Source organism: Lepidochelys olivacea (genome assembly GCF_965140295.1).
Source record: "Lepidochelys olivacea isolate rLepOli2 genome assembly, chromosome: 5".
Taxonomy (NCBI): domain Eukaryota; kingdom Metazoa; phylum Chordata; order Testudines; family Cheloniidae; genus Lepidochelys; species Lepidochelys olivacea.
The window spans coordinates 70809045-70836803 of NC_140415.1; the positions used below are offsets into that span (position 1 = coordinate 70809045).

Consider the following 27759-nt stretch of genomic DNA (forward strand, 5'->3'; position numbering starts at 1 on the left):
GACCCCCAGGGAGCAGCCTTTGTTTTCTCCTGCCCTGACCCATTAGGAGCTGCTATCTTCCCTCCACCGCCCCCTATTGCCCCAGAGCTTGAGGTGGGCATAGAAGCTCCAGCCCATCAGGCACCCTGTCTGGGGTCCGCACCCTGCTTGTCCGTTTTAGTGGACCATGAGGCTGCACCAAGGGCCCTGCCGGCGAACAACCAGGAAACCATAACCCCCCCCCCCCCCATGAGCTGTGAGGAGAGCTGCGGAAGTTTTTAGAGGATGTCCGTGGCTTCTGCAACAAGGTACAGCTTGCTCTCCAGCGATGGGGGGATTTTTTTCAAATCCTCCGGGCCACTAGGGCCCTCATGGGGGAAGGTAAAGGGACGGGGAAGCAGGATGCCCTGGCCTACTGGCGGGTCCGCGTCTTCCGTGACCAATTACTCATCTACGGAATGGGTCAAGGACTGTTGCGTGGCCTGCTGGGGGATACGAGTGTCCCTGCCAGTGAGGATCCCCCGACCTCCCGCATGACACCTCTCACCATCGCAACGTTGACCACCTGGGGTTGTAGGTTGGCTCTCCACAGGTCACAGGTGCTTTCCTTCCTTCGGGAGGGAGGGTACTCTGTGATTTTCCTGCAGGAGACCCGTACAGATCCGACAGCCGAAGACAGTTGGCAGCTGGAGTGGGGAGACAGGGTCTACTTTAGTCATTCCACGATTCGGCAGGCTGGAGTGGCGACCCTGTTCTCCCCCGACCTATGGCCCGAGGTGCTAGGGGTCACCAAGGCTGTGCCGGGTCGCCTGCTGCATCTCCGGGTCCGTATTGAGGGGCTTGTGGTTAATCTCATTAACGTCTATGCCCCAACATCGGGCCCGGAGCAGCTGCAATTTTATCAGCAGGCGTCCGCCTTCCTCTGCACCTTAGATTCTCATGAGTGCCTGGTCCTGTGAGGGGATTTTAATACCACCCTCGAGGAGCGAGACTGCTCGGGGACCGAGCAGAGCACGGCCGCTGCAGACACCCTCCGGGAGATAGTTGAACATCACTCCCAAGTGGACATCTGGCGTGACCACCACCCGGATGACACTTCCACATTCACCTTTGTCCGGGTGGAAGCCCATCAGTCGAGCCACTCCCGGTTGGACCGCATTTATTTATCATGCTTCCATCTCTCACGAGCCCACTCCTCCAGCATTCGGCCGGCCCCGTTTTCTGACCATCACCTAGCCACCGTGACAGCCTCCCTCTGTGCGGCTGAGAGGCCGGGGCCGGCCTATTGGCATTTTAACAACAGCCTGTTGGAGGATGAAGGCTTCGTGATGTCCTTCTGGGAATTCTGGCTGGCCTGGCGAGGGCAGCGGCGTGCCTTTCCCTCAGCGCGGCGATGGTGGGACCTGGGGAAGGTGCGTGCCCAGCTTTTCTGCCACGACTACACCCGGGGCACCAGCTGACGGAGAAATGCAGCAATAGAGCAGTTGGAAAGGGAGGTCTTAGAGCTGGAGAGGCGTTTGGCCGCCAACCCCGAAGACCCGCTCCTCTGCGGAGCATGCCGGGAGAAGCGGGAGGAGCTCCAGGCCCTCGAGGACCATCGGGCCTGGGGCACCTTTGTTTGATCCCGCATCTGCCTCCTTCGAGAGATGGATCACGGCTCCCGCTTCTTCTATGCCCTGGAGAAAATGAGGGGGGCTAAGAAACACATCACCTGCCTCCTGGCAGAAGACGGCACCCCCTTCACGGAACCAGCGGAGATGTGCAAGAGGGCCTGAGCCTTCTACGTAAGTCTTTTCTCCCCGGACCTGACCGACCCTAGCGCTTGCAGAGTGCTTTGGGAGGAGCTCCCCACGGTCAGCGCGAGTGACCGAGACCGGCTAGAATTGCCTCTCACTCTGGCTGAGTTCTCGGAAGCCCACTAATAAGTCTTCAGGTATGGACGGGCTGATCGTGGAGTTTTACCGCATGTTTTGGGACGTCCTCGTCCCAGACCTAGTCACCCTCTGGGCCGAGTCTCTGCAGAGAGGGGTCCTCCCTCTTTCATGCAGGAGAGCTGTGCTCGCCTTATTGCCGAAGAAGGGGGACCTCCGCAATTTATGAAATTGGCGTCCCATCTCGCTCCTCAGCACGGACTACAAAATCGTAGCAAAAGCAATCTCGCTGCGGCTAGGGTCTGTGCTGGCGGACGTGATCCACCCAGACCAGACCTACACAGTCCCGGACCGCAGTATCTTTGATAACCTATTTATGGTTCGGGACCTTTTGGAACGCGGGCGTAGAGACGGTCTGTCGTTTGCCCTCCTGTCCCTAGATCAGGAGAAGGCGTTCGATAGGGTGGACCACGGGTACCTCCTGAGCACTCTGCAGGCGTTTGGCTTCAGACCCCAGTTTGTGGATTTTCTCTGGGTGCGGTACACTTCCACAGAGTGTCTGGTTAAGCTCAACTGGACCCTGACCAAACCGGTCTGCTTCGGGCGAGGAGTACGGCAGGGGTGCCCCCTCTCGGGCCAGCTGTACGCTCTGGTGATCGAACCCTTCCTCTGTCTCCTCCGCAGGAGGTTGACAGGGTTGGTGCTGCGGGAGCTGGAGCTGCAGCTGGTCCTGTCGGCGTACGCTGATGACGTGCTCCTCGTGATCCAGGACCCTGGCAACTTGGCGCGGGTGGAGGCTTCCAGGCCATCTATTTGGCAGCCTCCTCCGCCCGGGTCAACTGGGTCAAGAGCTCTGGCTTGGCGGTAGGAGACTGGCGGCAGGCGAGCTCCCTCCCACCCGTGCTTCAGACCATTCGGTGGAGCAAGGGTCCGCTGCTCTACCTCGGCGTTTACCTTTCTGCCATGCATCCCTCTCCGCTGGAAAACTGGGAAAATATAGAGGGCGGGGTGATAGAGCGGCTCCGGAAATGGACGGGACTACTCCGATGTCTCTCCCTCCGAGGGAGAGCGCTGGTGCTTAATCAACTAGCCCTGTCCATGCTCTGGTACCAGCTCAACACCCTGGTCCCGGCCCCGGGTTTCCTGACCAACCTCCAGACATTGATTCTGGGGTTCTTTTGATCAGGGTTCGTGGGCCCCTGTAGGGGTTCTTCATCTACCCCTGAAGGAAGGAGGACAGGGCCTGAAGTGTCTACACACTCAGGTCCATGTCTTCCGCCTCCAGGCCCTACAGAGGCTCCTCTATGGTGCAAGTAGTTCGGCGTGGAGCACACTGGCGCACGCCATCCTGCGCTGCATCTGAGGGCTCCGATATGACCGGCAACTCTTTTATCTCCGTCTGGGAGGTCTTCCGCGAGACCTCTCCGGGCTGCTGGTCTTCTACCAGGACCTCCTCTGGACTTGGAAACTGTTTTTAACAACCAGGTCCGTGGCAGCCACCAAAGGGGTAGATTTCCTCGCGGAGCCCCTGCTACACAACCCCCAGCTCCGTGTGCAGGTGGCGGAGTCCCGCTCAGTGCGCCAGAGCTTGATCCTGGCAGGGGTCACGAGAGTTGGAGACCTCCTGGACTACGACCAGGGAGACTGGCTGGATCCCCTGATGCTCGCCCGGCGCATGGGGCTCTCCAGACCTCGCACCCCCCGGTGCGTACTTCAGGAGGTGAAGGCCTCTTTGCCGCCCGCTGCTCGAGTTTACCTCGACCGGATCCTGCTCGAGGGCACGCCCCGCCCACCCTCTACCCCAGGCCCGCCGGACCTTTTAATTGGACCCCTGCCCCGGAGACCCAATCGACCCTCTCACCCCTTCACTGCGAGCCGGCTGCATGAACTGCAGCCAGTATGCTTCCAAACCGCGCCAAGGAAACATCTATACATGCTCGTGCTTCACGCCCTCACCCTAGTGTCCCACCCCTACACAAAGTGGCGAGGCCTTCTGCCACCTTTGGAGGGTGAGCAGCCCCAGTGGGCCAGCCTATATTCCACCTTGGTTCCGAGGCCCATCAGGGACATCAGTTGGTGGTTCCTTCATGGAGCTGTGAGCACGGGCACGTACTTGGTTGCAGTTCACCCCCGTCCCAGATACTTGTCCCTTTTGTGGTGTGAGGGAAACCCTGGCGCAGGTATATTTGGAGTGCGCCAGGCTGCAGCCCCTGTTCCAGCTCCTCACAAATCTCCTATTATGTTTTTGGTTGCATTTTTTCCCTTCACCTTTTTATTTATGCACTCCCCATCTGTGGTCTCACAAAGTCGTGGGATCTCCTAGTTAGCCTCCTCCTGGCCCTGGCTAAAACGGCCATCTGTAAAACCAGAGAGAGGAGGTTGGCTGATGGAGTTTCCTGTGACTGTGGGGCCATTTTCCGATCCTTGGTCTGTTCACGTATTCGGGCGGAGTTCCTCTGGGTGGCGTCCACTGACTCCCTCGATGCTTTTGAGGAGCAGTGGGTGCTGTCCGAGGTTCTCTGCTCGGTGTTCCCGTCCGGGTCCCTTTGTCTGACCCTTCGATTGGGGTGAGAGTAAGGGGCCCCAGCCATTGCTGCTGCGGACACCACCACCTTAGAGGGGTCCTTTCACACGTGAGTGCACGTGCCCCCCCCCCGTATTGTCCACCCCACAGCCTGCCCCTCTTGTTGGGTGTTTCCAGAGGAGGGAATTGTTGGTGACACTCGGGTGTCAGGTAACTCGAAGGGGTGGAAGACCACGAGAGTCGATGAAGCCCCCTCGCTCTGGGCCACCAGGTAACTCGGATGGGTGGAAGACCATGAGAGTCGAGGAAGCCCCCCCGCTCTGGGCTCAGGCAAGCTTGAACACTTCCCTCCCCTGAAGCTAATGAGAAAACAATTATGATTGGTTGCTGTGTTACACATTGCATATGCTGCTGTTTTTACTTTGTAAGTGTGTTATGCAAATAAAAAGAAAATCTTTTGCTTCAAAAAAAAAATTACTTTCCTATAGCCATCTGGCCCGACCCTGTCACAATATTCAAAGTTTTGTAAGTGTAGCTGCTACTGTTTTTACCAGATGGAGATGTGCTCATGAATGGCTATTTTTTAATATGTTTGTTGTGTTCTGATTTAGTTTCATTTGACATTGAAACAAGGGAACCAGCTCAATTTGAAGACATTCTGAGAGACAACCTGTGCTTCGGGGGGAGTGGGAGAGCAGAACGAGAGCAGCCAGCTTCAGCAGCGTTACTGAGCATGCTGTAGCTGTGGAAGGGGGCTGCTGGTGGTGAGAGTGGCAGGATCAATGTGATGACCATCCTACATGGCGTTTCATCCCTCATTCTGCAGAGATTTTTCTCAAGGGATACAGTCATGAACCAATCGGCATAAACTCCTGTGGGTTCATTTTAGGCACAGAGGAATTCTCCTTTGGGGGGGAGGGGGCCTCAGGACAGTTGTTAGGCAGGCATTCAGGGTCGAATGACTCCTTTCAGACCCATTGTGGGGCGGGTGGGGGGAAGGGGAATGGCAGGGAAAACTTTGGGAACGATTCAGAGACACTGGGCCTTCTTGGGGATACTGAGATCTGTAGGGTTTCTCTGTTGGTCTTGAGATGTGCATGTCACAAGTCTTCAAAAGTAACCCTCCAAACATGAATCAATGTAACATTGCCTTTGGCCACCTGAAATGTCTGCTCAAAGAAGCACGAACTGCCCCATTCATCACAACTCTTTTAGCCATGATGCCTAATGCTGACACTTTGAGAGTCAGATTTTCAAATAACTTAAGTGTGCAATCACCTGCCACATTAGCAAATGCAAGTAGTACAACTGTGCATTCAAATCACATAACCACATGCCCAAGAGGCCCAGTGCCAGCAGTGGGCGATCTGCTGTATTTCAAGAGTAATATGATTCTAGCCCACTCTTACTGATTTCTTAGCGGGGGTTGTTTTTTTTTAAAGAAACTTTCAAGAAGAAATTTGTTTCAATTCATTGCTCCCATATTCTGACAAGTTTACAGCCAGTTTTATTCTAAGATTTTTCTCACACAGGCAAAACTCAGCTGATGCTCATTCTTTTTCAGAGATGATTCAGCAATGCCACGGATCAATTATTTACAACTCATTCATATTCAATGGTTTAGTAATGAACATCAGCTACTTCTGGTTTACAAATGACAAAAAATGTTGTGTGATCATAAGTCGAGAATTAATAGGAAGAAATGCTAATTATACTACTGGAAAAAACTGGAAAAATTGCACTCAACTGGGATTCTTAGTTGCTGCAGGTATAATGACCACTCTTCAAATATATCTTATCTCAGAAGAGTGTAGCAAAAAGTGATGATGCATGAAAGTTTTTGCATTTAGGAAATAACTGAAGCTTTATGAACCTTTCTTAAGGAAACCTCAGTTCAGAAAAATGTGTCTGGTTTTGTTTCAAACCCAAACTAAGGCAACGTTCACAAAGGTTTGCTCGTCCTGTGGCAAATGTGAGGAGCTATTTGGCCAATTATGGTTCTGAGGGGAGACCATTAGAAATCTCTCTGATTTCACATGATTTTGACCTGAAATCAGGTAAAATTTGGAAGCTTCAGTGTCATTTTTGGAAGCAGAAACTCCAAATAAAGCTCAGGAAGTCAAAGCTATAAAAAGGTTTCCCCTAAGCCCATTTACTGAAATGGAGCCTTTTTGCATGTTTCTAAGACTAATGGGCTAGAGTCTTAGCTGCATCTACAATTGGCTCAGGGCATGTGAGGGGCAGAGGCTCCCTGACACTAGGCCCATCCAAGTCCTCCATATAACAAAAGGCAACCTCAGAACTACCCTAAATTAAACCTGGCTGCCCATGACCTAAAAGGGCTACTCTAGCAGCTTGGGATGACTGGATGCTGTGGTGCTCCAGCCACTTCCTCTTACCCCAGGAACACCTCCTGTGCTGAGGGCATAGAGCTGCCTCGACAGCTCAGTAACATCCAGGGATTTTCCCTAGACTGCTGAAATCCTCAGGGGAATGGATTCCCTAGGTGTTTCAGAGCTGCAGACCTGGCATGCTAGGTCATTTTACAAGTACACACCAATCTGTCACTGGGGAGCAGAGTTATTTTTTCTAATTGTTCTTTTAATTTTATTTTTAAAGTATTTAAATTTAAATTAGAAACTCAGGCCCACGTTTGTGCTGGTTGCTGAAATACTGACAGTCTGGCTCTTTTAATTCACTGTATCAAATCTTCATCTTTGTGTTTAACAGGAAGCTCATAAGGTTTGGTTTTCTTGTGCAGCTTTTCCTCTCGCCTTTTCATAACTTCTCTGAAGTGCTCTTCCTCCTTCCTTTGTTTTTCCTGAAGTGCTTTCTCCAGGAGCTCCTCTTCTTCCTTAAGTCTGATCTGCAGCTCTTTCTGCCACTGTTGCAAAAAAAGAGAATGATTTCATTTTGGTGAATGATGTCTATATAGGAAAAAACACAATTTGGCATAACCAGGGTTAATGTGAGGAAAACAACTGCACAAACGGCAAAGGCTAATGATAATTTAAGGACAGGTATTTAGGAAAATGGCTTCTGTTGGAGGCTTGGGGCTGTGTGCAAGGGTTGGGACAGTGGACAGATGTCATAGCTTGCCTTATTGCTTCTAAAACAGAAGTATATGGCTTTGCAGGGAGGAAGGCTCATACGTCCAGTGGAAAATATCATGCATTTGTGGATGGCCCTGATCAGCTCTAACTTAAACATAATACAATTGGTATTCATATTTCCAATCTATCTCATGGTTTCACTTACAAACATTCTCAATGCTGATAAACTGGAGGCGGGGGGGGGGGGGGCAGGAATCAAGGAAGAAATGTATTTGCTTATTTCAGCCTTTATAGGGAACATCGGCATTGCCAGAAGTAAAAACACTTTGCTGAAAAAGACTGAAAGTATTATAGTGCTGCAATCAAGAAGCAGAAGTTAATGTCTCTTCTTTTGTTCCTCAATGACAATGTTATTACTGCATTAATGGAGGCCCTGCAGCTACAGACTCTTAAATACAGAAAATCCAAGTCTGAGTAACACAGCAATAAAAATGTGTCAGGTGTTTTGGAGGTTTTTTTAGGTTTCATAAGAAGAATAAAGTGTGGGTGGGAGTGGGAGGGAGGAACCACAGTCTCAAAGCACAGGACCAGGTGTGGTAAATTCTGGGCTGAAATGTAAATTTTCTCATGCTGTTGGGAAGCTGACTGGAATATTGTGAGGCCCACTGATACCTTATGGGATAATCAATCCTAAAAAGTAGGTGTCTTTTTCAAAAAACTTCCCCCACCATGAAACAAACCAGTGGCTCATGGGCATGTTGTCCATGGTTACAGTGAATGTCAGCTGAAAGAAGTGCTCTGAATTATCAAAAAGATTTCAATTCACTTGGTATTTTTGCTGTCTACACAGTGACAACTCAATGGAAAATTAAATCTAAAAGCTGTTTAACATAATATTTCTTTCGTTCCCAAACCTGGCTTTATAAAATCAGCAATAATGAAGTCAGCAAAGAAAGGTGAATCAGATATGATAGCATATAGAGAATAAGGAATTTGGGATTTCTTAGGGGAGATTCATGAGAGAATTGTGATGGCAAAAGGAAGTCCAAAAACCAAAACAGCACTTCTGATAAACATAACAAAGAAAAGTTATTTACTTACTATTGTTCTTTGTGAAGCAAAATACCTGAAAATAAAATACCCACTCTTGGGAGCACAAGCATTTCTGGCATTAAACCCTCTTAAAAGCATTGGCCTTTGGGATCACCTGATGTTATATAGGGAGTATGGTCCCAACCCCCCAAGGTGCTTTTCAGTTTAAGCAAATGCTATATACTACCAAAGACCTTGGAGAAAGTGGGCAGAGAAATGCGGGACTCTTGCTAACAATCTACTGAAAATCTATGAATAAATAACCTTTTGTTCTCATAATACTGTCAGTAGGATGTGGCTTTTAGGAGAACCAGTTAAATAAAGACTGCAGCTTGCTCCACTGAACTGGACATCAGTTCTAGCTGCCAGGTCAATAGACAACGCAATACTGAGTAAAGGTATGAGCATAACTGCAGGTAGCAGGCTTGCGTGGCTTACTAAGACTTAGCTGTAGAGGCTACCTGGGTCCCAGTGAAGTGTGCTCTAAGACATTAAAGCGCTGACACATCCAAAAAACCAAACAACCAGCACCCACCGTAGCAATAACCAGGGGCCTCGGCATTGGTCTTTGTAACCGTATTCAAACCAGCCCCTAGCCAAGGATACAAAAGACAGGGAGACCCTCCATTTGCCCTCACTCTTTTGCATACCTCTCAGAATCTAGCCCTTAGTTAGGACTTTAGGATCTGGGCATAGTAGCCCCTTATATTTAGGAAATGTGTATGATCAGTCAGTGTAAATCTCACTAGACTGGCTGATCTTATTGCAGCTAGTAATAGTCTTGAGGACATACAGAGCACGCTTCCAAAAATACAGATGGAGGGTCTATCAATGATTACAAATCAGATTTTGCTCTTAGTTATGCTCATGAAACCCAAATGTAACTGAAGGCATAATAGTGACCCACAATTGGTCAAATCCTGATGCAAAAGATGGTAGCTACTGTAGCGATATAGCATTCCTCTACCGCCCCATTAGGGTATTGGCACAGTAATGACAAAGCCTGGTCCTGCTATCACTGAAGTCTCTGAACTGCAAAACTCCTATTTACTTTAATGGGAGCAAGATCATGGTATTAGAATCTACTTGAATCTAAGCCATGTACTTAATGACATCACTTTCTGAAGCATCTGCGACTATTGTTCCAACCAAAACTATTTAGCTCCAGATCACAGCACCAAGCAGTCCTGCCTCTCACACTTGGGAGAAGCTCCCAGTGAGCATCTGCAAAACTAACTCATTATCCTCCTTCAAATCTCTCCTTCAAACTCCCCTCTGCCATGGTGCCTTCAAAAAACTTGATAAGTTAGGTGGCTGAGACCCCTGTCGATCATGCTGAACAATCTTGTCTCATTGTTTCATGTGACTCCCCTGTTGGTCTGTCTGTAACCATCAGTTGTCTCTTTGGGGCAGGGACTGTTTTATTCTGTTTGTACAGCACCTAGCACAATGAGGTTCTGGTCTGTGACTGGGGTTCCTAGGCAGTATGGTAATATAAATAATAATAGTTAATAATATAACAGTTCTCACAAAATTACTAAAATACTAATATGTAGCTAAATGTTATGACACAAATTATTGGCTCAGTGCCTTCCAATTTAGCCACCAGATACACTCCAGTGTTACTAGCATCTGTTGCCAATCAGGACTTGCTAACAGCAATCCATCACTACGTCTCCGTGAGCTATAGTGAAAATTTGCCTCTGTAGTCTTGGCATATCTGTCAAGTTGAGTTTAAGCAACAAGGTCAAATTGAATATATCTTTCTACATTGTTTCTAAATAAATAAAAGCAGAATGTAGCGATATATTTTTAGATAAAGAAGTTGATGCCTGAATGCAGTGCAGTGGATTAATATATTGCTTTAATGGACTAGCCTCCTGCCTCTCCCGCTCTTGTAAATCCTACAAGATCAAAGTGATTAAGAAATCGTTTTGATCTGTCAAGGTTAAAGGATGGTCACCACAAAACTAAGTCAAAGGCTTTGGATTCAGTTGTTAGGAACACACATCAGAAGAAATCAGTGCTCTGTACTCAGATGCAAGATTCTTGTCAGAAGAAAACAGCGCTAATTCAGGACACTAGGATTAGGCTATTATTTAACAAATAACAAAGGGAAGTGTTTTCCATAACTTAAGGAAGCAAATAAGATGCACTTGTGGCAGAGTTAAAAGGTAATAAAGTTTGGCAATGGCTGAATTTTGTAATGCTCAATATTCAATTTATGTGAATGCATATTTTTTTCAGGTCTGCTTGTCCTTTCTCAAAGAGCTTTTTTATAATTGTAAACAATGCTACTTGTCAAACAAAAAAATGGAAATAAGGATCTTACTTGATCTTCAATTATCTTCTTTAGCTCCCTGTCTGTCCGGGTAAGGATATCTGGATATGGATAAATTGGTATTCTTGCTTGCAAAAGTTCCTTTCTTTAGTAAAAAAAGAAACATCCAACATCATTACATATCAGCATTCATTTTTCTGAAATCATTTTGGAAGCACTTATGTTATTAAATGCTATTGAACGTGCTATGCCTGCATCTATGCTAGTCTTTTTGGGGAAATCTTCAACCAGTGCATTTCCATCAATGGAAAAAAGAGTTGGAGTGCTAATGTAAATAGAGCTCCGGAATTTTCATCACTGTGTCATCAGGCCAGCTCCGAGTAGCGGTCAGTATTGAAATCTTCACAACTGCAACTAATGCTGTTTCTCTGTATTCCCTATTCTGTGCTAAGTATAAGGAATACCATAAATATTGCAGTAACATAAATAGGCTACCTCTGCACTTGCAGCATGATTGTTTCAACTGTCTACCTACCATAGAGTTACCTCTAACCCATCATAGTAGTATCTAAAATTGTTTGCAGTATTGTTGGGAGCCATGTTGATTCCAGGATATGAGATAGACAAGGTAGGCAAGGAGATATTTTTTGTTTGACCAGCTTGTGTTCGTGGAAGATACAAACTTTAAGGCTGATTCACAGAGCTCTTCCTCCGTTCTGCAGAAGGAAACCAGAGTGTCTGAGCTAAATATAAGTTGTTAAGTAAACAATCTGTCCCAACGTATTAGCTCAGACACTCTGGTTTCCTTCCCCAGACCGGAGGAAGAGCTCTGTGAAGCTCAAAAGGTTGTACCTTCCACCAACACCAGTTGGTCTGGTAAAAGGTATTACCTCACCTACCTTGTCCCAGAGGCATGTAAATCCTGTTAATAAGTATTTTTATGGCAGAAGTCACAAGAGGGTGCTATTAATAGTCTTACGACTTTTACTCAGACTGTGAGCAATGTGGTCTCTGAAGAAATGCTGTGTTGTTAGCTTTTTTTGTCATGGGAGCTATTTGGAAGGAGCTGTTTCAAACAGAGAAGTTGCTCTCTAGACTCTTCCTGTACAGTTAGTTCTTGGTGCAAAGTTGCTTCCAAGGAACCAGGCATTAGTATTTGGGCTGGAATTCCTGCAAGAGGGTTTTGGTTGAGTGTTGTTTGACTCCTTATGTCCCAGCACTGGTGTGAATCAACAAGATATACTAAGAAAATGCCAAAAGTCAGTGTCACTGATTTCTCCCTCAATGGGAAACCAACATGCAAAATGCTGAGTTCTGCTACTGCTCAGCAGAGGGGCAACAGTATTCCAACTACCTAGCTAAAAGACTGTGTTATCAGATACTACATAGCTAAAAGACTATGTTATCAGATAGTGAGCACACAAAGAAGAAAAGTAATGAAGCTGCCTTGCATGCTTTCAAAGTTGTCAACAGAGCTCTAATGCAAAGCCCATTGACATCACTCAGTCCTTCTATTGACTTCAGTGGGCTTTGGAGCAGGCCCACACTAAAAGAAAACGCATGGCCAAAGGCTTTCAGTCCTCTTCACAGGGTGGAGAATTTGTTCCTCCATCCCTTAAAGGGGAATCTGGACAACCAGGTCCCCATGTGTCCCCCTTCTTGTGATAATTCAGAGGATCACCCTGATGCAAGGAATGGGGAAGTTGGAATGGAGAATATTCTCACTCCCTGTGCTTATATTTCAGGGGCAATCCGCTCTCTCCTGTTGTCCTGTTAGGAGTATTCTTTTGGGAGAGTTGCTGGTCCCTTTCATGCCCCTCTTCCCTATTAATGAAGGTATTTGTGGGGAGGTCATTAGTCTGGACCCTGACATTCTCACGACCTGCAGGGAGCCCTAGAGAGACTTCCCCTGCCTCCTGTCTTCAGCAGCTGGGCTACCTCATGCTACCTACTCTCCTGCTGTTGCTATAAGTGACTCTGGGGGGGGGGGAGAGATTCCTTCTCAGATAGAGCAGGTGGGGGCTCCCAGAGGCCTCCAAGTCCCTTCTGTCACCCCTTCCTCCCCCAAATGTATCTGTTTTGAAAAGCAACACTCCTATTGGACTGACTCTCTCTTTTTCCTCCCTGTTTTCTTTACACAGTCAGGGTTAGGGAGTGGGCAACACACCAACACTGACCTAGTTGCTCTGGAGCAATAACAGCTACTATACACAATCATCCAAGAGTCTGCTCTTGGAACAAGCTAGCAGATTGCTTAAAGTGAGTGAATATGGCTTCTTTGAGCCTTTGTCTACACTAGCAAGCTCCATAACTGTAATTTGCTACCAGTGCAGCTTCCAGCTATTATTACCTCCCTGACTCTGAGCAGGATTATATAACCTGGTGATAAAAAGACATTAGCTATATCATATGTAGATTACAGTTTACACAATTACTCCCACAGATGGTGCTAAAAAGAGACAAGGACAAAGTCCTGTAAGCAGCCTGGAAGAAAAGGGACATGGTGTGAAGTTGCTTTTATTGCCATGCCTTTGCAGTACTGCACAGTGAAAAAGGCAGGAACTAAATGAAATAAAGGCGTTTCCTAAAATATAAGTTGCATTATCATCCTGTAGTAACAATAATAAAGAATCATCATAATATATTGCACATGTATAGTGCCTGCCATGTGAGGATCTCAAAGCACAAAACAAATATTAATTCAGCCTCACATCACCTGTTAGATAGGGAAGTATCCCTATCATACAGAGACTAGAACCCAGATCTCCTAACTCCCAGTCCTGTACTTTAGCCTCAATATTATGCTTCCCTCTCATTTGTAGCCAGCCAAAATGTGGGTGCCATAGGGACTTGGAGCACACAACATGGGACTACACAGGAATTTGCAAACTCATAGTTTCTTTTTTTTTATTTTTTCTAAGTGGGAGAACAGGAGAGTGAAGGACTTCAGTTCTGAATGTGGCCTGGCCATCTGTATTACTTACATATTCCGTGGTGTTGGATGCATACTCTCTTTCTGTGAATTCCCTTTTTTCCCTGGGTTTCCTTGACAAGCTAGACATTTTTTTAAGCATAGGTCTTGTTTTGCATATTTAATTGTTTTTTCCCCAAAGCATTCTTAGTTGACTACTGCATATTTATTTTAGTAATTATGCCTAATTGTAAAAATAGTATAAATTCAATTAATAATTATAAAGAGCCTTATACAATTTTGTGACTAAAATGTACCGCACCTGCACAATAAAGGATTTCTGAAGTTAAAAAGCTTAGCAATTTCAAAGTATTTTCCCCTCATATAGTGGAGATGATTAACCCATATTTCTTTATGCTCCAAGAGACGCAAATAAAATGTTTTTCTTTACAAATGAAAAAAACACCTTTTTACTAATAGTAAAGCATAAAAAACTGGGGCAGGGATCTATCTTTTTTACTTGCCCATAAAGCACCAGGCACACCTTCTGCATGGAACAATGTAAAGAACATAAAAAATAAGAATGTTTTTCATCTGTGAGGCTCCCAAAACCTTTACAAACTATATACATGCAGTAATTTCTTTTCCATATAGAGGTAGGCATTTTCTATCAGACTGCTGAGATCTTATATGATAAAACTCAGCCAAGTTTGAATTTCTATAGTCCAGATAGGCAATACTGAAAAGAAGGATTTCTTTTATGGTAAAAAGATTGATGCTACCTTACGTACAGTGGTGATATAGGAACTTGTTATAACAACAATAGCCTGCAATGGCTTAAAAGAGAACTGGAATAGTATGTGAAATTTAAAAACAAAAACAACCCCATCAAATGTTTCTTACCTGTATCAACCTTATCCCATTTGCCTCAGCTACGAAGTAAGACTGTAGCTCTCAGATGGACAAATTGTACCATAAAACCTGACACACAATTGACTACACCATATATGTCCTGCACTCTTGCCAACCTATACCATTTTTTACTACCTGGTTGGTTAATCTCTTACAGCTTCTTAGTTCCACATCAGCTCCCTCTCAATTTTTGTGCAGTACAAGAGTTCAGTTTCATCGAGAGAAACTATCTGAATTGCTTAAATTTCCTTGGAACTGATTTTGTAGCATCTGAAGCACAAGTGGTAGTTTTTCAGTGTGCATTGAATTGATGTAAGATGAAGCTGGTCAGTGAAGATCAATTGAGGGCATGGTGATCCACAGTAGAGAAAGAGAAATGCAAATAATGATTTTTCTAGTGAACAGAAAATAGATGTTGTCTTACTGATCAAATCCTCCTTTGTAGATTCTGCACTGGGGATATAACTTGAAATTGATAATCTTTAAACTTTTGCTCAGAGCTGTGAGATTTTAAAGGGAAAAAATTGTGACCTACACCTTACAAAATGACTTTCAAGAAAACAGCCATTCCTAGCAGTTCACTGTATTCTATGTATTCACAAGCCCTCTAGCACAGAGGAACAGCATCAATGGGTTCACCTAAGAGTGTTGAAAGCAGACATTTTAATGGGTTTTTGCCATTTCCTCTACTCTAATCTGTATATGTTTCTTCTGCTTTATTTTCTACTAACACTATTCATACATTTTAAACAGAGGAAGAAAAATGGATTGCAGGACTTGTGCAGCACTGAAAGCAGCCTGATACAATACCTGAGTGCATTTGTGCAACCACAGTATTTTCAACCAACTGCAGTGCTGAATCCCTAAAGTACCTGACAGATGTCTATGTATGAACCAACTGTACAAGCAGCATGAAACTACTTTACCTTAACATGAGACCAAAATACCCAGGTTAGTGAATTTGATATTCACTTAGCTAACAAGCTTGAACTGCCTTATTGAAACCCATAGCAAATGCTTACTAAAAATGAAGCTGCCACCATCATAGTGAGCAACATCACAGTATTTAACGATGGATAAAAACAATGTATCCTTGATTTTTTTCACATTGTTGATGTATCATCTATAGACATTACATTTATAGCAATAAAATTTTTAATGTTTAATAAAAGATAAGTGTTAATATTAGCTGTGATGTTAACTTTACTTATAAATCATTGTGATGAAGCTCTCACTCTTAAGCTTTCAGCTATGCTAATGAATTGAGATAATTATCCACATAGTGCCTCTTCAGCAGTCTCATACTGCAAATGCAAGGTTTCTTTCAAATACCTAAACACCTCCATACTCCATAGCAAAGGTTTATAAATTGCCCTCTGTGGAAGATGGAGATTTAAACACAGAACTATTATATTTCCAAAGTCAGAGCCTTTTGTTTTACTAAATGGAACAAAAGGATTACCTGAAAACACACACAGAAATTCGTATAACAGTTAGCAGTACCTTTCATTTACATATTGGCCTCCATCCTCAGTTGTGTTACAGTCATCTCGTTCTGTTCCACGAGTGCACAACTGCCCTAAAGCCAGCATAGCTGACTACACCAGGGCTTCCCCTGTATCTGAGGATTCTCTAATGGCGTGGAGCTGGCTTAATGCATCACACCTCCTCATTTGGCCTAGCACAGGGAGAAGCTAGCAATAAAGGGACATGGCAGAGGCGTCCCGGCCTTCTAGCGAACCCCAGAGGCCAAGACAATGCCTTTTGGTGCCCCTTCCTAAATTACACTGTTCTCTCCTCACAGGCAACCAAGGAGGGGAGTGATTTTTCCTGAATTGTACTGTAAAACATCACTGCTACGTTTATATTTATTTTTTTTAATTTTTAATTGAATCTCTTTTGTTTAATTTGTAGCTGACGTAGTGAGGTTCTACCCTCTTTCCTGAGTACCCATACATTTTTAAAAGGACAACAGTCAGATTAAGATTTCCCTATTTTCAGGCCAGCAGGAAGGTATACTTGGCTGCCAGCATAAGTTAGAGAAATCTCCAGGTTGCTTTAACTTATATTTTGCTATTTAATGGCCACTCCAGCAGTAGCACTCCAACCCCGTCTCCTTCCCCCAGGTCATGCCCTTTGCCCCAGGTAGTACAGAGCCATTATGCTGTCTCTGTGTCATGCGGGTGCTCCCTTTACTCCTGGAGGCTGGATCCACTGGCTTTACAACTCTTTTTAGTTGCCAGAGTGGTGTGAAGGGCCATGTCACACGGTGACTGTCCCTTTAAGAGGAGAGGGGTCTAGCCCCGCCTGTGACACTTTGCTTGCCTCCCCAGGTGCAGAAAATAAGCAAAGTCACATGACAGGTAGATTAGGTGACAAAATCAGGCCATCTGGGGAGGAGATAAAAACATAAACCTCCAGAGTGAGTGCTAAGGGAGGGGTATGGTAGGTTAGATAACCCACAGAGAAGACTGGTAGGAGCAATCCTGTCTGAGTCTGAGTCTGAGTCTGAGTCTGAGTCTAGCACAGCACAGCACAGCACAGCAGGGCTGTGGAATCCCTCACCCAGAGGAAAGCTGGACTTGAGTGCAGGGTCCAGGACAGGAGGCTTGAGGGGAAAAGACTCTCCAGAGAGATGAGGGGCTGTAGTAGAACTCCCAGAGCTCCATGGCTCAGAGGTAACTGAAGGGGAAGCAGGGAACCTGAAGCTCTGGTGACTGAGGGTGAAATTGGAAACCCCATGTGAGAAGGGTCACAGGAAACTATCTGTATAAAGACTTAATAAATGAGACCCTAGGAAAGAGAATATGATTGTGTATTTTGGGTGTGGAACAAGTTTATTTGGGGAGGCAAGAGGGGACCTGAGGGTAATGTGCCTGCAGAGCTATGTTGTGCCATGAGGGAGCATATTGTGCTTTGGGATGGTACTTGGCCTCCATACTCTAATACTGCAGTTCTCAAACTGTGGGTTGTGACCCCATTTTAATGGGGTCACCAGGGCTGGTGTTAGACTTGCTGGGACCCGAAGCCTGGGCCCAAGAACTTCAGCCCTGGATGGCTGGGCTCAGGTTACAGGCCTGGGACTGTAGCCCTTGGGCTTTGGCCCACCCGCCTGGGACAGCGGGGTTTGGGCAGGCTCTGGCTTAGGTCCCTTCTCCTGGTTTCATGTAGTAATTTTTGTTGTCAGAAGGGGTTTGAGAACCATGCAAAAATATAATGGGGAAATCTGGCCCATTGTCTGTAAATCAGTTTGGGGTCTTTTGAGGTGGTGATTTATAAATAGCATTTTGACAATATTCCTATTACGCTTTTTGTATTTTAAATCTAGGAGGTGGTGATCTTTTCTATAGTTTGTAGTGACCTATGCAATTTCCTCTTGCTCCATTGCTGGCTGGCTGCGGCATTAGTTTTCTCAGATTTGTCTGATTGTTGTTTATTCTAGTATATTTGTTTTATTTTCCTCCTAGCACTGTCTCTCTAATGGAATTAGTTACAGTTTCCTTACTCTAAGCACTGAATTGACACTTCTTATGTATACGGGTTTTCTTTGAGTTGGTTGTTCTTTTGGATACTGGATTCTTTCAGCTGGACTTCTGCCTGTAAGTTCTCTTCCTCAGTCTTCTCTTCGCTAAGTTATTTTAGCTGCAGCCCAGTGCATGGAAAATCATTATCTATTAAACTATGGATATGCTGACTTTTTTTTTTATTTCAAGGAAGTGCTTCACACTCACACTCTGCTCTTTTGGTGATTGCACTCAACTTATTTCTGCTGAAAATGTTCGATAGTAAAACCCTTAAATTTGTAATAGAATGTTATCCTCACATGGCATTGGGCTAATGTACATCAAATGATATAGGATGATGAAATCTGACATGACCTAATGAAAAATGATGCATGCCTCGGATGCTTTAATTTTTTTACAATTTGCTAAAAGTGGCCAGAAGCAGCTAAATAGCTTTAAGAAATGGAACTCTGTTAATAAACCCTGGGTTTTTTTTTTAAAGTAGCTGAAGCACCTCCAATTTTTATCTGCAATTTCCAACACCGTATACTCCTGGGAAATTTCATTTGGGTCTTATTATTTGACATCAGCATTGCCATGTCTGCATTTGCCTTAATTTGTAGGTTCAATCGTTCCCTGGTTGCTGCCTCGTTGTTATAAGACTCAGATTAGTCAAAGACTTTATACCACAGGGTGCTACAGTATAAAGTTTCTGCTCATTGTCAGAGCAAGGTGCTTGCTATTGTTTTTGTTATGTCACTGTAAGGCATTTAGAAACTGTTTTAATCTCTCATTGTTTAGGACCTAGCTTCTCACAATCAGCCACCTAAAATGGCTGTTTTATGCACACAGCTACTCTCTATTTTGTTTGTGCAACTACCTCTTTACACCGGAACATTTTTTGGGTGTAACTTTGGAGTCTCTCTTTGGAAATATTCCTTTTTGAAGCCTAGTTAATTGTGATATGTCTAATTTACCACCTGAACTACCAACTGTTAAACTGGAACTGCAGAGGACAAAGTGATACCGTGCTATAGTAATGGTGACTCCTCGAAGACAGAATCTGTGAGTGCTGCTACACAGAAGAGAAAATTGGGAACTTTACAGGGAAAATTGCAGCCCACAATAAAGTGGTGAGGAAGAATCCTGTGACCTGATTTAATAAAATCTGTGTTTTGTTTTGTTTGGTGGAGTTAACTTACCATATTAGTTCAGTGGGAGCTGATTGTTAAAACCGCATGAATCAAGGGATTTTTAAATGATTGACAAATAAACCTTTTACGTTTAGTAAAGTTTGCTAGTTAACATTAAATCTGAAAAATATATTCAGTAAAGAATATTACACTTTAAAAATAAGCATTTTTAAAGCAGAATGATAAATATTAAAATATGCTAAGGGTAGGGTTGCCAATTTTCTAATCGTGTAAAACCAAACACCCTAGCCCTGCCCCTGCCCCATCCCTTCCCTGAGGCCCTTCCTCCTGCTCGCTACATTCCCCCTCCCTCAGTAGCTTCCTCTCCCCCACCCTCACACACTTTCACTGGGCTGGGGCAGGGGGTTGGGGGTGAGGCAAGGGGTGAGGGCTCTAATTGGGGGGTTGAGCTTCTGGGGTAGGGCCTAAAATGAGAGGTTCAGGGTGCAGGAGGGGGCTCTGGACTAGGGAAGGGGGTTGGGGTAGGGGAGGGCTGCAGCTGGGAGTGTGGGCTCTAGGGTGGGGCTGGGGATGCGGGGTTCAGGGGGTGGGGGGGCCTGTGGGTTGTGGCAGGGGGTGAAGGTTCTATCTTGCGGTGTGGGCTCTGGGGTGGGGCCAGGGATGAGGGGTTTGGGGTGCAGGAGGGGTCTAGGGGTTGGGGTGCAGGCTTACCTCCATGGCTCCTGGTCAGCGGCACAGTGCAGACTAAGGCAGGCTTCCTGTCTGTACTGACTTTGCACTGTACCCCAGAAGGCAGGCTCCTACACTGGGGGGGAGCAGGAGGCTCTGCGCACTGCTCTTGCCCACAGGCACTGCCCCCACTGGCCATGGTTCCTGGCCAATGGGAGTACGGAGCTGGTGCTCAGGACAGGGGCAATACACGGAGTCCTGTGGCACACCCCCCCCCCACACACACCTAGGAGCTGGACCTGCTGGCCGCTTCCAGGGTACAGCGCAGAGCCAGGATAGGTAGGGACTAGCCTGCCTTAACTCTGCAGCACCGCCAACCAGACTTTTAATGGCCCGGTCAGTGGTGCTGACTGGAGCTACCAGGGTCCTGTTTTGACCAGGCTTTCCGATCAAAAACCAGACACCTGGTCACCCTAGCTAATGGCCAGATTCTCAACTGCTGTAATTTGCTCTGTCTCCACTGGAGTAGAGTCCTATCTTTCATACAAGCCTCTTAAATAAACACAGTGTAAAATACCACATGGTAAAACACTCTCTCCTTTGGTCCTTTGTGTTGCTGCTGCTCTTCCACTTGTACAAATTTACCATGTTACTGCAGTCTTCCTGATCTCCCATGATCCCCGGCAAATACATGAAATTTGCAGACTGTTCCATATTCTGGGGAGTCTTGGTAGCAGAGTGCTTTAAGGACAGTGGCTACGGTACAATCTGGAGATGTTCCTGCAGTGTTTACAGTTTGATTCAATGGCTCTCAGCACCCCCACTATAAAAATTGTTCAAGCACCTCTGTCTGTATGATGTGTCACATTTACTTGGTCTAGAACTTTTGGTATTAGAATTTTTTGTTAACAAAAATAATGTTGGTTTGCATTCAGATACTCTTCAACTTTTGATTTTAAAAAATTAATTGTGTGTGGGTATGTAGGTTTTTATGCAAATAGTTTTTAAACACTTAGCATGGTAAATCAAGGATTGACTTCAAATTAAACTGCCTGACCCTGGTGGCAGCAGCTAAATATGTAAATGTACAGCTGTGACAAAGTTCTAGGGCTGATCTAAACAGTTTTTTGTACTGACTTAACAATATCTGTTTAGTAACCTAGATAACTAAATTGTGCAACCCACTTAAGGATGACATACTTATATCAGTATTAAGGTACTTGTATCATTATGGGTTATTTCCATAAACTTACTAACAGGCTATTCTGATATATCAGTATAAACATGCTTATAACTTAACACCACCATAGGAAAAGTGACTTCTAAACAAATAGAAGACCTGTCCCCGCAAAGTCAAATCAAATAATATTTGCTGCTGCTGCACTGAAGTATTTTATACTGTAGCTTATTTTATTCTGGCATTGTTGGCAAATTTAATTGCTTACCATTCTGGCAAAAATTGCCTTCGAGTGATCTGACTCAACTTGTCTTTTTTGGAAAAATTCAAGGAGCATCCAGATTTTTAGTTTTTAATATCCAGCTATGCCTCACTCCTACCTCTTTAAAATAAACCATTAAATAAATGGTCAGGGGAAACTAGCTATTTGTCATTTTGAAAAGCTATAAATATTTATCTCTTTTCCAAACTACAGATGTCAAGAAAACCAGCTCAATAATTTTGTGTGCGCACACACACACACACACTGACTGCACATTGAACTGTGACTAAGTGCTGTCAGAGGCCCTGAGCATCATGGACATCATAATATGACATTAAATATGTGACAATATAGTTTATCACAAAACAAGAGGTGGGGGTTTCCCTACAGCTTTGGAGCCAGGGGCTCAGACCTCTCTGGCCTTCTTTTTAACCTTACCCACATAAAAGATCTAAGCAGAGCACTGGCATTCACTGCCCTGCTAGGTAGCAGTCAAAGCAGAAACAACACTGGTGCCCCACCTAATGCTTTGCAACTATACAAAATGCCTCTACTTCCATCATGCTTCACAGGCGAAACACCCAGCCTCACTTCACTAGCCAAGCAACATGTAATTACTTGTCTGTCTGTCCAACCAATCTCATGTCTAGCAATAAAAAGCTGCACTGTGCTTCAAGAAGTAAAACATGAGTTGGCTTCTAAAAGGCTCAGTAAAGCAAAAGTCTATAATACTATCATTCAAATGAATTACAAAGTGAATATTGTACTGTCATGAATAAGCAGGTTTCAGACTCGCTAGAATCAAAAACATTTTAAAGTGAATAATGGTTAATTCAAAGCTATGATTAGCTGACACAGGCTTCATTTTGTGTAATCTGATTCATGGACTAATATGTGATCAATAGAAGCATTTGCTTATTTTCAGCTTTGTTGGACAGGGACAATAAACTGTTCAATATAATAACCAAGCTTGCATTTCCTTCATGAGCCATGCTATTCTGGAGATGTTACATATTTCTTCTGAAAGATTTTTGAGAGCAATTCCAAAAGGGCACCTAGGAGACTATCTTGGCCCTATGCAGGGTGCTTCTCGGAAGTAGGGCTCTGCATTGTGCAGAGAAGGCCCACTTCCTGTGCCACCACCCATTACACTTAAAACAGCAAAGGAAATCACAGAGGGGGCAGCTCTACCAGCCCTATGCCATTTAGGGACTTGCCTATGCCACAAAAACTAGTTGGACAGATCCACTGTATTAGCTCTTTTGCACTAGTGGATGAGCACAAAAGGGCTGACAAGCAGGGGGTGAATCTGACCCCATGCATTTATATCTAATAGAAATAAATAAAATGACATGCCACATAAATGGACAGGCAGCTAATTTTTCCAGAACCTGGAAGTGTTCTCCAATTTGATACCTTCTTTCCTCTGCCTCATTGATAGGTACTGTACAAACACAGAACAAACTGTATGATCTTTAGGACCGAGACTATCTAAGTACAAGACAAGAGGCAACAGATGTGTACAAACAGGAGCACAAGCAAAAAAGCACAATTACAGCCTACCAGAAGCCTAGCTATTGGCAAGCTTGTTTGGTTTGGTTTGGTTTGGTTTTTTTTATTGGGTTTTTTGTAGGCAATCATGGAAAAGCAGAGGGGAGGGATTTGAAGGTGGATAATGAAGTAGCTTTGTAAATGTTTAGGGCAAGTTCCTCCAAAGCATAAGGGGAAAGTGTGGGAGAAAACTCAAAGATGATTGTTTTGAAAATGTAATGAGTAGGTGAAGGAGGCTGGCAAGCATAGGACTCCACTGGCTCCAAGTATCATACATGTGTTTAAATGTCAAATTCTGAAACACAGATTTTTTTTTAATTGAGCCAATTAAAATTCAGGCTGTTCTAAAGCAGATCATTTGAATGCAAACTCTCTGTTTTTACTCTTTTTCTCTAGAAGAAGGGTGAATTCCCCTACTGATGTGTACTAAAAAGGCTCAACTGCAGAAGAAAATGTCAAATTTTGCATTCCATTTTCCAGTGCAAATCAGAGCTCAGTATTTTGAGAACAGCTTATAATGTAGCTACAGACTTGGAGATATGAGAATATAGAGACTATTGACAAAATAGGGTTGGCTTTAAAAAAAAAAGCCACATTTCAGTATGTACTCAAAATTAATGGGAGGCAATAAAACACAATATGAAGGGGCAGAAAGCACAAACACTAAACCCATTTTCCCTAATTTAAGCCTGGGTTTAAAGTTTAATTATAGGCAGCTTCCATCGTGCAAAATGACTTTCACCTTGTAAATTTTCACTTGTATATCATAGTACTAACATATATTTAAAGGTCAGAATTCTTGTGAAATTAGCTTAAAGGGAAGCTTTTCTTACACACAAGATAGAAGTGTAGCTCTCTTTTTCTTTTTTTTTTTTAAACCAGGCAGATGCATAACTCACTAATAGCAGAGTCAAAGGAAGCCATGTGCATGATTATCCTTAACTTTTAAAAATGCTGTGACGTGTACTGTTTGAATGTATAGCATACGGGAGGCAGTGTCTGAAGAGCAACTCCATAAACATTCTATTAGTGGTAGAGTTTGTCACAGATTTGCTAGGGTCCCCCATTGGAGCATGGTGATATAAATAAAGTGGCATTTTGTGGCTGACCCTTGTTTGTGTGTGCAGAAGGGGACAGTGAAACTTTCCTTTGCTACAGATGCCAGACACACTTGACCTCCAAATTTCTTCGAACACTGATGTAAACATTCCTGTGCAAGCCATCTGAAAAGAAGTGAGGAAGCAGAGTCATGGACTAGCCTGAAGCAGCTGGCAGACTTGGCCAGCCACACAGGGGAGTGCACACAGCACCCGCTTAATTGGAGGGGTAGGGACTGTAGTCCCCAGGAGCTCTAAAAGCCTTTCTGCCCTTCTGAAGGACAGTATGTCCTGGAGCTCCCAGTGGGGCACTGTAACTCCACACCATCTCCAATACGGGCTTTCCTTCTGCCTCCAAACTTTTCACTTTTCCCTCTAATTTCTATGAAACGTTGGAAAAGACCTATTAGAACATAGGCCCAGATCTACAAAGGGACTTGGGTGTTGCAGTGCTTAACTCTTAGGCCTCTAGAAAATTACCGGACCAGCAATGGGATCCACAAAGCCTGAGTTAGATGCCTAGCCTCCTTGTACAATGCCTGGGGGTAGAGGTGCCTATGAATGGGATCCACAAAAGCCAGCATGCTGGGTGAGGAGCCACCTAAGCTAGACAATGGGGAGATACTGATAAGAGGGGTGCGTTCTAAGTCCCTTCCCCGTGAGTTTGGCACCTCTCTTCCTGTGATCCACAGCCAAGCACCCCTTTCCTGGTTAGGTGGCTTAGGAAATATAAGCTGCTGCTTGCAAAAGTGAGTTAGGCACCTGGCTGGCTGCACGTGGCTGCACGTGGTGGTGGTGCCCATGTAACTTTTAGCCCCTGGGTTAAAATGCTCACCTCAGATGCAGGACACCTGGGTTCAATTCTCCCCTCCGCTCAGAAGCCACATACCAATCAGCTCCAACCCCAGGCAAAAATTTATTTTTCCATGGCTTGTGGATCAAGCTAGGGCTTAGGTGGGCAATAGGTGTCGCAGTGCCTATAGTGAGAAGCATTAAGCATACCCAGAAACATCTAGGCACCTAGGGTTAGGTGGCAGTCTAGCAATGTTTTTGTGGATTGTAGTGGTGCCTAGAACTGGGACTTAGGAGCCTTGCTGCAGAAAGGAACTTGGACCATAGACATTCTAGCCCCAGTCCAGCAAAACATTTAGGTATGTGCTTAACTTGAAGCTCAGTGAGCACTCAATATATTGACTTAAGAAGACTTACATTTTCAGAAAGGACTAGTGAATCTCTGCCTCGGTTCTTGTGCTCCCAACTTGAGACACCCTTAAAGAGGCTTTTTTAGATGGTAGGTACTCGGCACAGTTGAAACATCAGCTCCTTTTAGGGTTTCTCACATTGGAAACCCCAACCTGAAGCAACTATAAAGCTAACAATGCATATCTTCTTCCATATTACACTCTGACTGGTAGATGTAATTGGAAATACATGCCTTCAAATCAGTATGTATTCACAGTGAACATGGAAAAGCAAGATTTTAAGTAGGGAAATATGAAGCTGCAGTACTCTCTCACGCTGCATATATTGGTCACTATTAGAATTTCAGTAACAAGTTTTCATTATCAGACAGAGGGTTTTTTTTTGTTTTGTTTTGTTTTTGTTTTAAGCCTTCTTTGTACATTTTAACCTTAACTACTGTGTAGTTTTGCTTCTTGGGTAGAAATTTAATATGCATCTGGTATCCTGTGGTTACAAATGGTTCATTATTTTAGGCAGCTGTTTTTTAATTGTGGACATCAGAACCTACAAAAGTGAGTTGATTTATATCCTCAGATCTCTTTTTGAGAGGGTGGATATGCAATCACCTTCAATTAGACTTAGGAAATGTAGCTTGCAGAATCATAACTATTAATTATGTGCTTTTTTCCCCCTAGAAGCCTAATCATGAAAGGCTCTCTTGTGGCCCCAAGAATCAGTGCTGCATTGGCTAAGGGAAAGACCCTGCTTCAGCAGGGGAAACTGGAGGCCTCCTACCTGTGGAAGACTGGAGGAGGTATTATGCCTCTGAAGGTGTATTAATTGTCAGACTCCTTACACTGGTGTTAATTGTAGACTGCATGCTCACACTCAGATTGGTGTGCAGAAGGGGCAGGGAAACTATTATGCTCCTTCCCTTTGTAGACAAGTCCTCCTGCGGGCCTGCATTGTGGCTGGCAGCATTGGCTGGCCTTCCTTTCCCTTCCCACTTGCACTTGAGTGCTGAAACTGATAGGAGCGTAGGGGGTCTCCCTACAGCCTTACACTTGACTTGAGCCCCACTAAACTCCTGCATTCTAAGTGGCGCCTGAGGCCTTGCCACTGCATTGACACAAATTTCAGCATAGCAGAGCAACCATTTAAGTGTATGGCTGCCTCTTGAGTGGGCGGAATATGCTCCCTGCAACCTCTACCCCCTTCGCTGCACTCTGGCTGGGTAGCTACAATTTCTGGCTTTAAATCACATGGATTTCTTAGGAGTCTAGAATTTGTGACATTAACTCTGTTGGAGACTGATTCTTAATTTCCCCAAATCATAATCTTTAAGTGTGTGGGGGTTTTTTTATACACCAACATTAATGGATCACAACATATTCTTACCAACAAAATTATCTAGACAAGGGAATTATTTGGTTATTTAGCAGAAATTCCAAATCCTGCTGTTATGGGAATAAAAAACACAAGTAACAACACTTAGCTTTGTCTGGCTCAGCTCTCCAGAGCTCAACACACCTAAAGAAAAAACAATACTGGGGACAGGATGCAGGACCTGAAAAGAATTTGTCTCTCTAATTATAATACAGTTTAGCAGCAAACTGAATTTAATTTGCAACAATAACTTGGTCATGAGACCTTTATTTTTTGCGGTTATCAGTTAATTTGTGAAAATATACAATATTTGTTATACACTGACAATACATACCGGCAGGCAGAATGGAGGGAGCAATCCGAGACCAAGATGATGAGCATAGAATAATAATGAAGCTAGACGGATAGACAAAAGGGACTAGGAACTCCTGAGTTCTAATCCCAGCTCTGTCAGTGACTCATTCTAACTTGAATAAATAATTCAGCTTCATTTTATTTGCTCTTCCTCCTCTGCAAAATGGGGATTATAATCCCACCCACCTGCCACATAAGGATATTGTAAGAATTAATAAGTAGAGCAGAGAAAATCACTTGCAATGAATAATTTATACAAAGAATTGGCTCTTCTTTGAGAACAGGCAATTTGAACAGAAATCTTGTAAAATATCTGTGTGAAATTATACTGCAAAATTTATGCAAATAATCCTAGTTGTACAGACATAAATAGGGCTGTGTGAATAACTGTATATTTGGTGTGGGTGCAGGTCCAAAAAATAAATCACTTTGTGCTAAACCAAAATGTTCAGTGAACAGAAATGTTCGTTATACTTTATATCAACCAAAAATCTAATTTCAATTTCAAGGTTTTGAAAATGTTTTTAATTTTTTCTGTAAAACTGAGCGGGAAATCCAAAATGGGAAAACCTTTCTGAAATGGAATTACAACTTTTTTTCATTTTGAAAATGCCAAAAATGAACCATCTTGTCACTTTATTAAAAATAAACAAACAAAGAAACCCCCCAAATCCTCAGATTCATTAATTGTTTGGATAAATCTGAATCTGCACTGTTTCAGTGAGGGATGGGGAGGGGTTTGTATGAAAAACGTTGCCCAGCTCTATTCAAACAGTTTAGGAGCATTCAGAATCAAATTTT

The 27759-nt window shown here is 44.3% G+C and overlaps 1 protein-coding gene across 1 annotated transcript in view; it reads right to left on the bottom strand.

Annotated features, from left to right (window-relative positions):
* Positions 1-5916: 5916 nt before the first annotated feature.
* Positions 5917-27759, bottom strand: part of TMEM232 (transmembrane protein 232) — a 144421-nt gene continuing 122578 nt past the window's right edge. Inside the window, exons 13-14 of the mRNA XM_084629186.1 lie at positions 10852-10945; positions 5917-7258 (exon numbers count right to left, since the gene is read on the bottom strand). Coding sequence (XP_084485312.1) covers positions 7070-7258; positions 10852-10945 — 283 coding nt within the window. The 3' untranslated portion in view covers positions 5917-7069. The remainder of the gene's footprint in view (positions 7259-10851; positions 10946-27759) is intronic.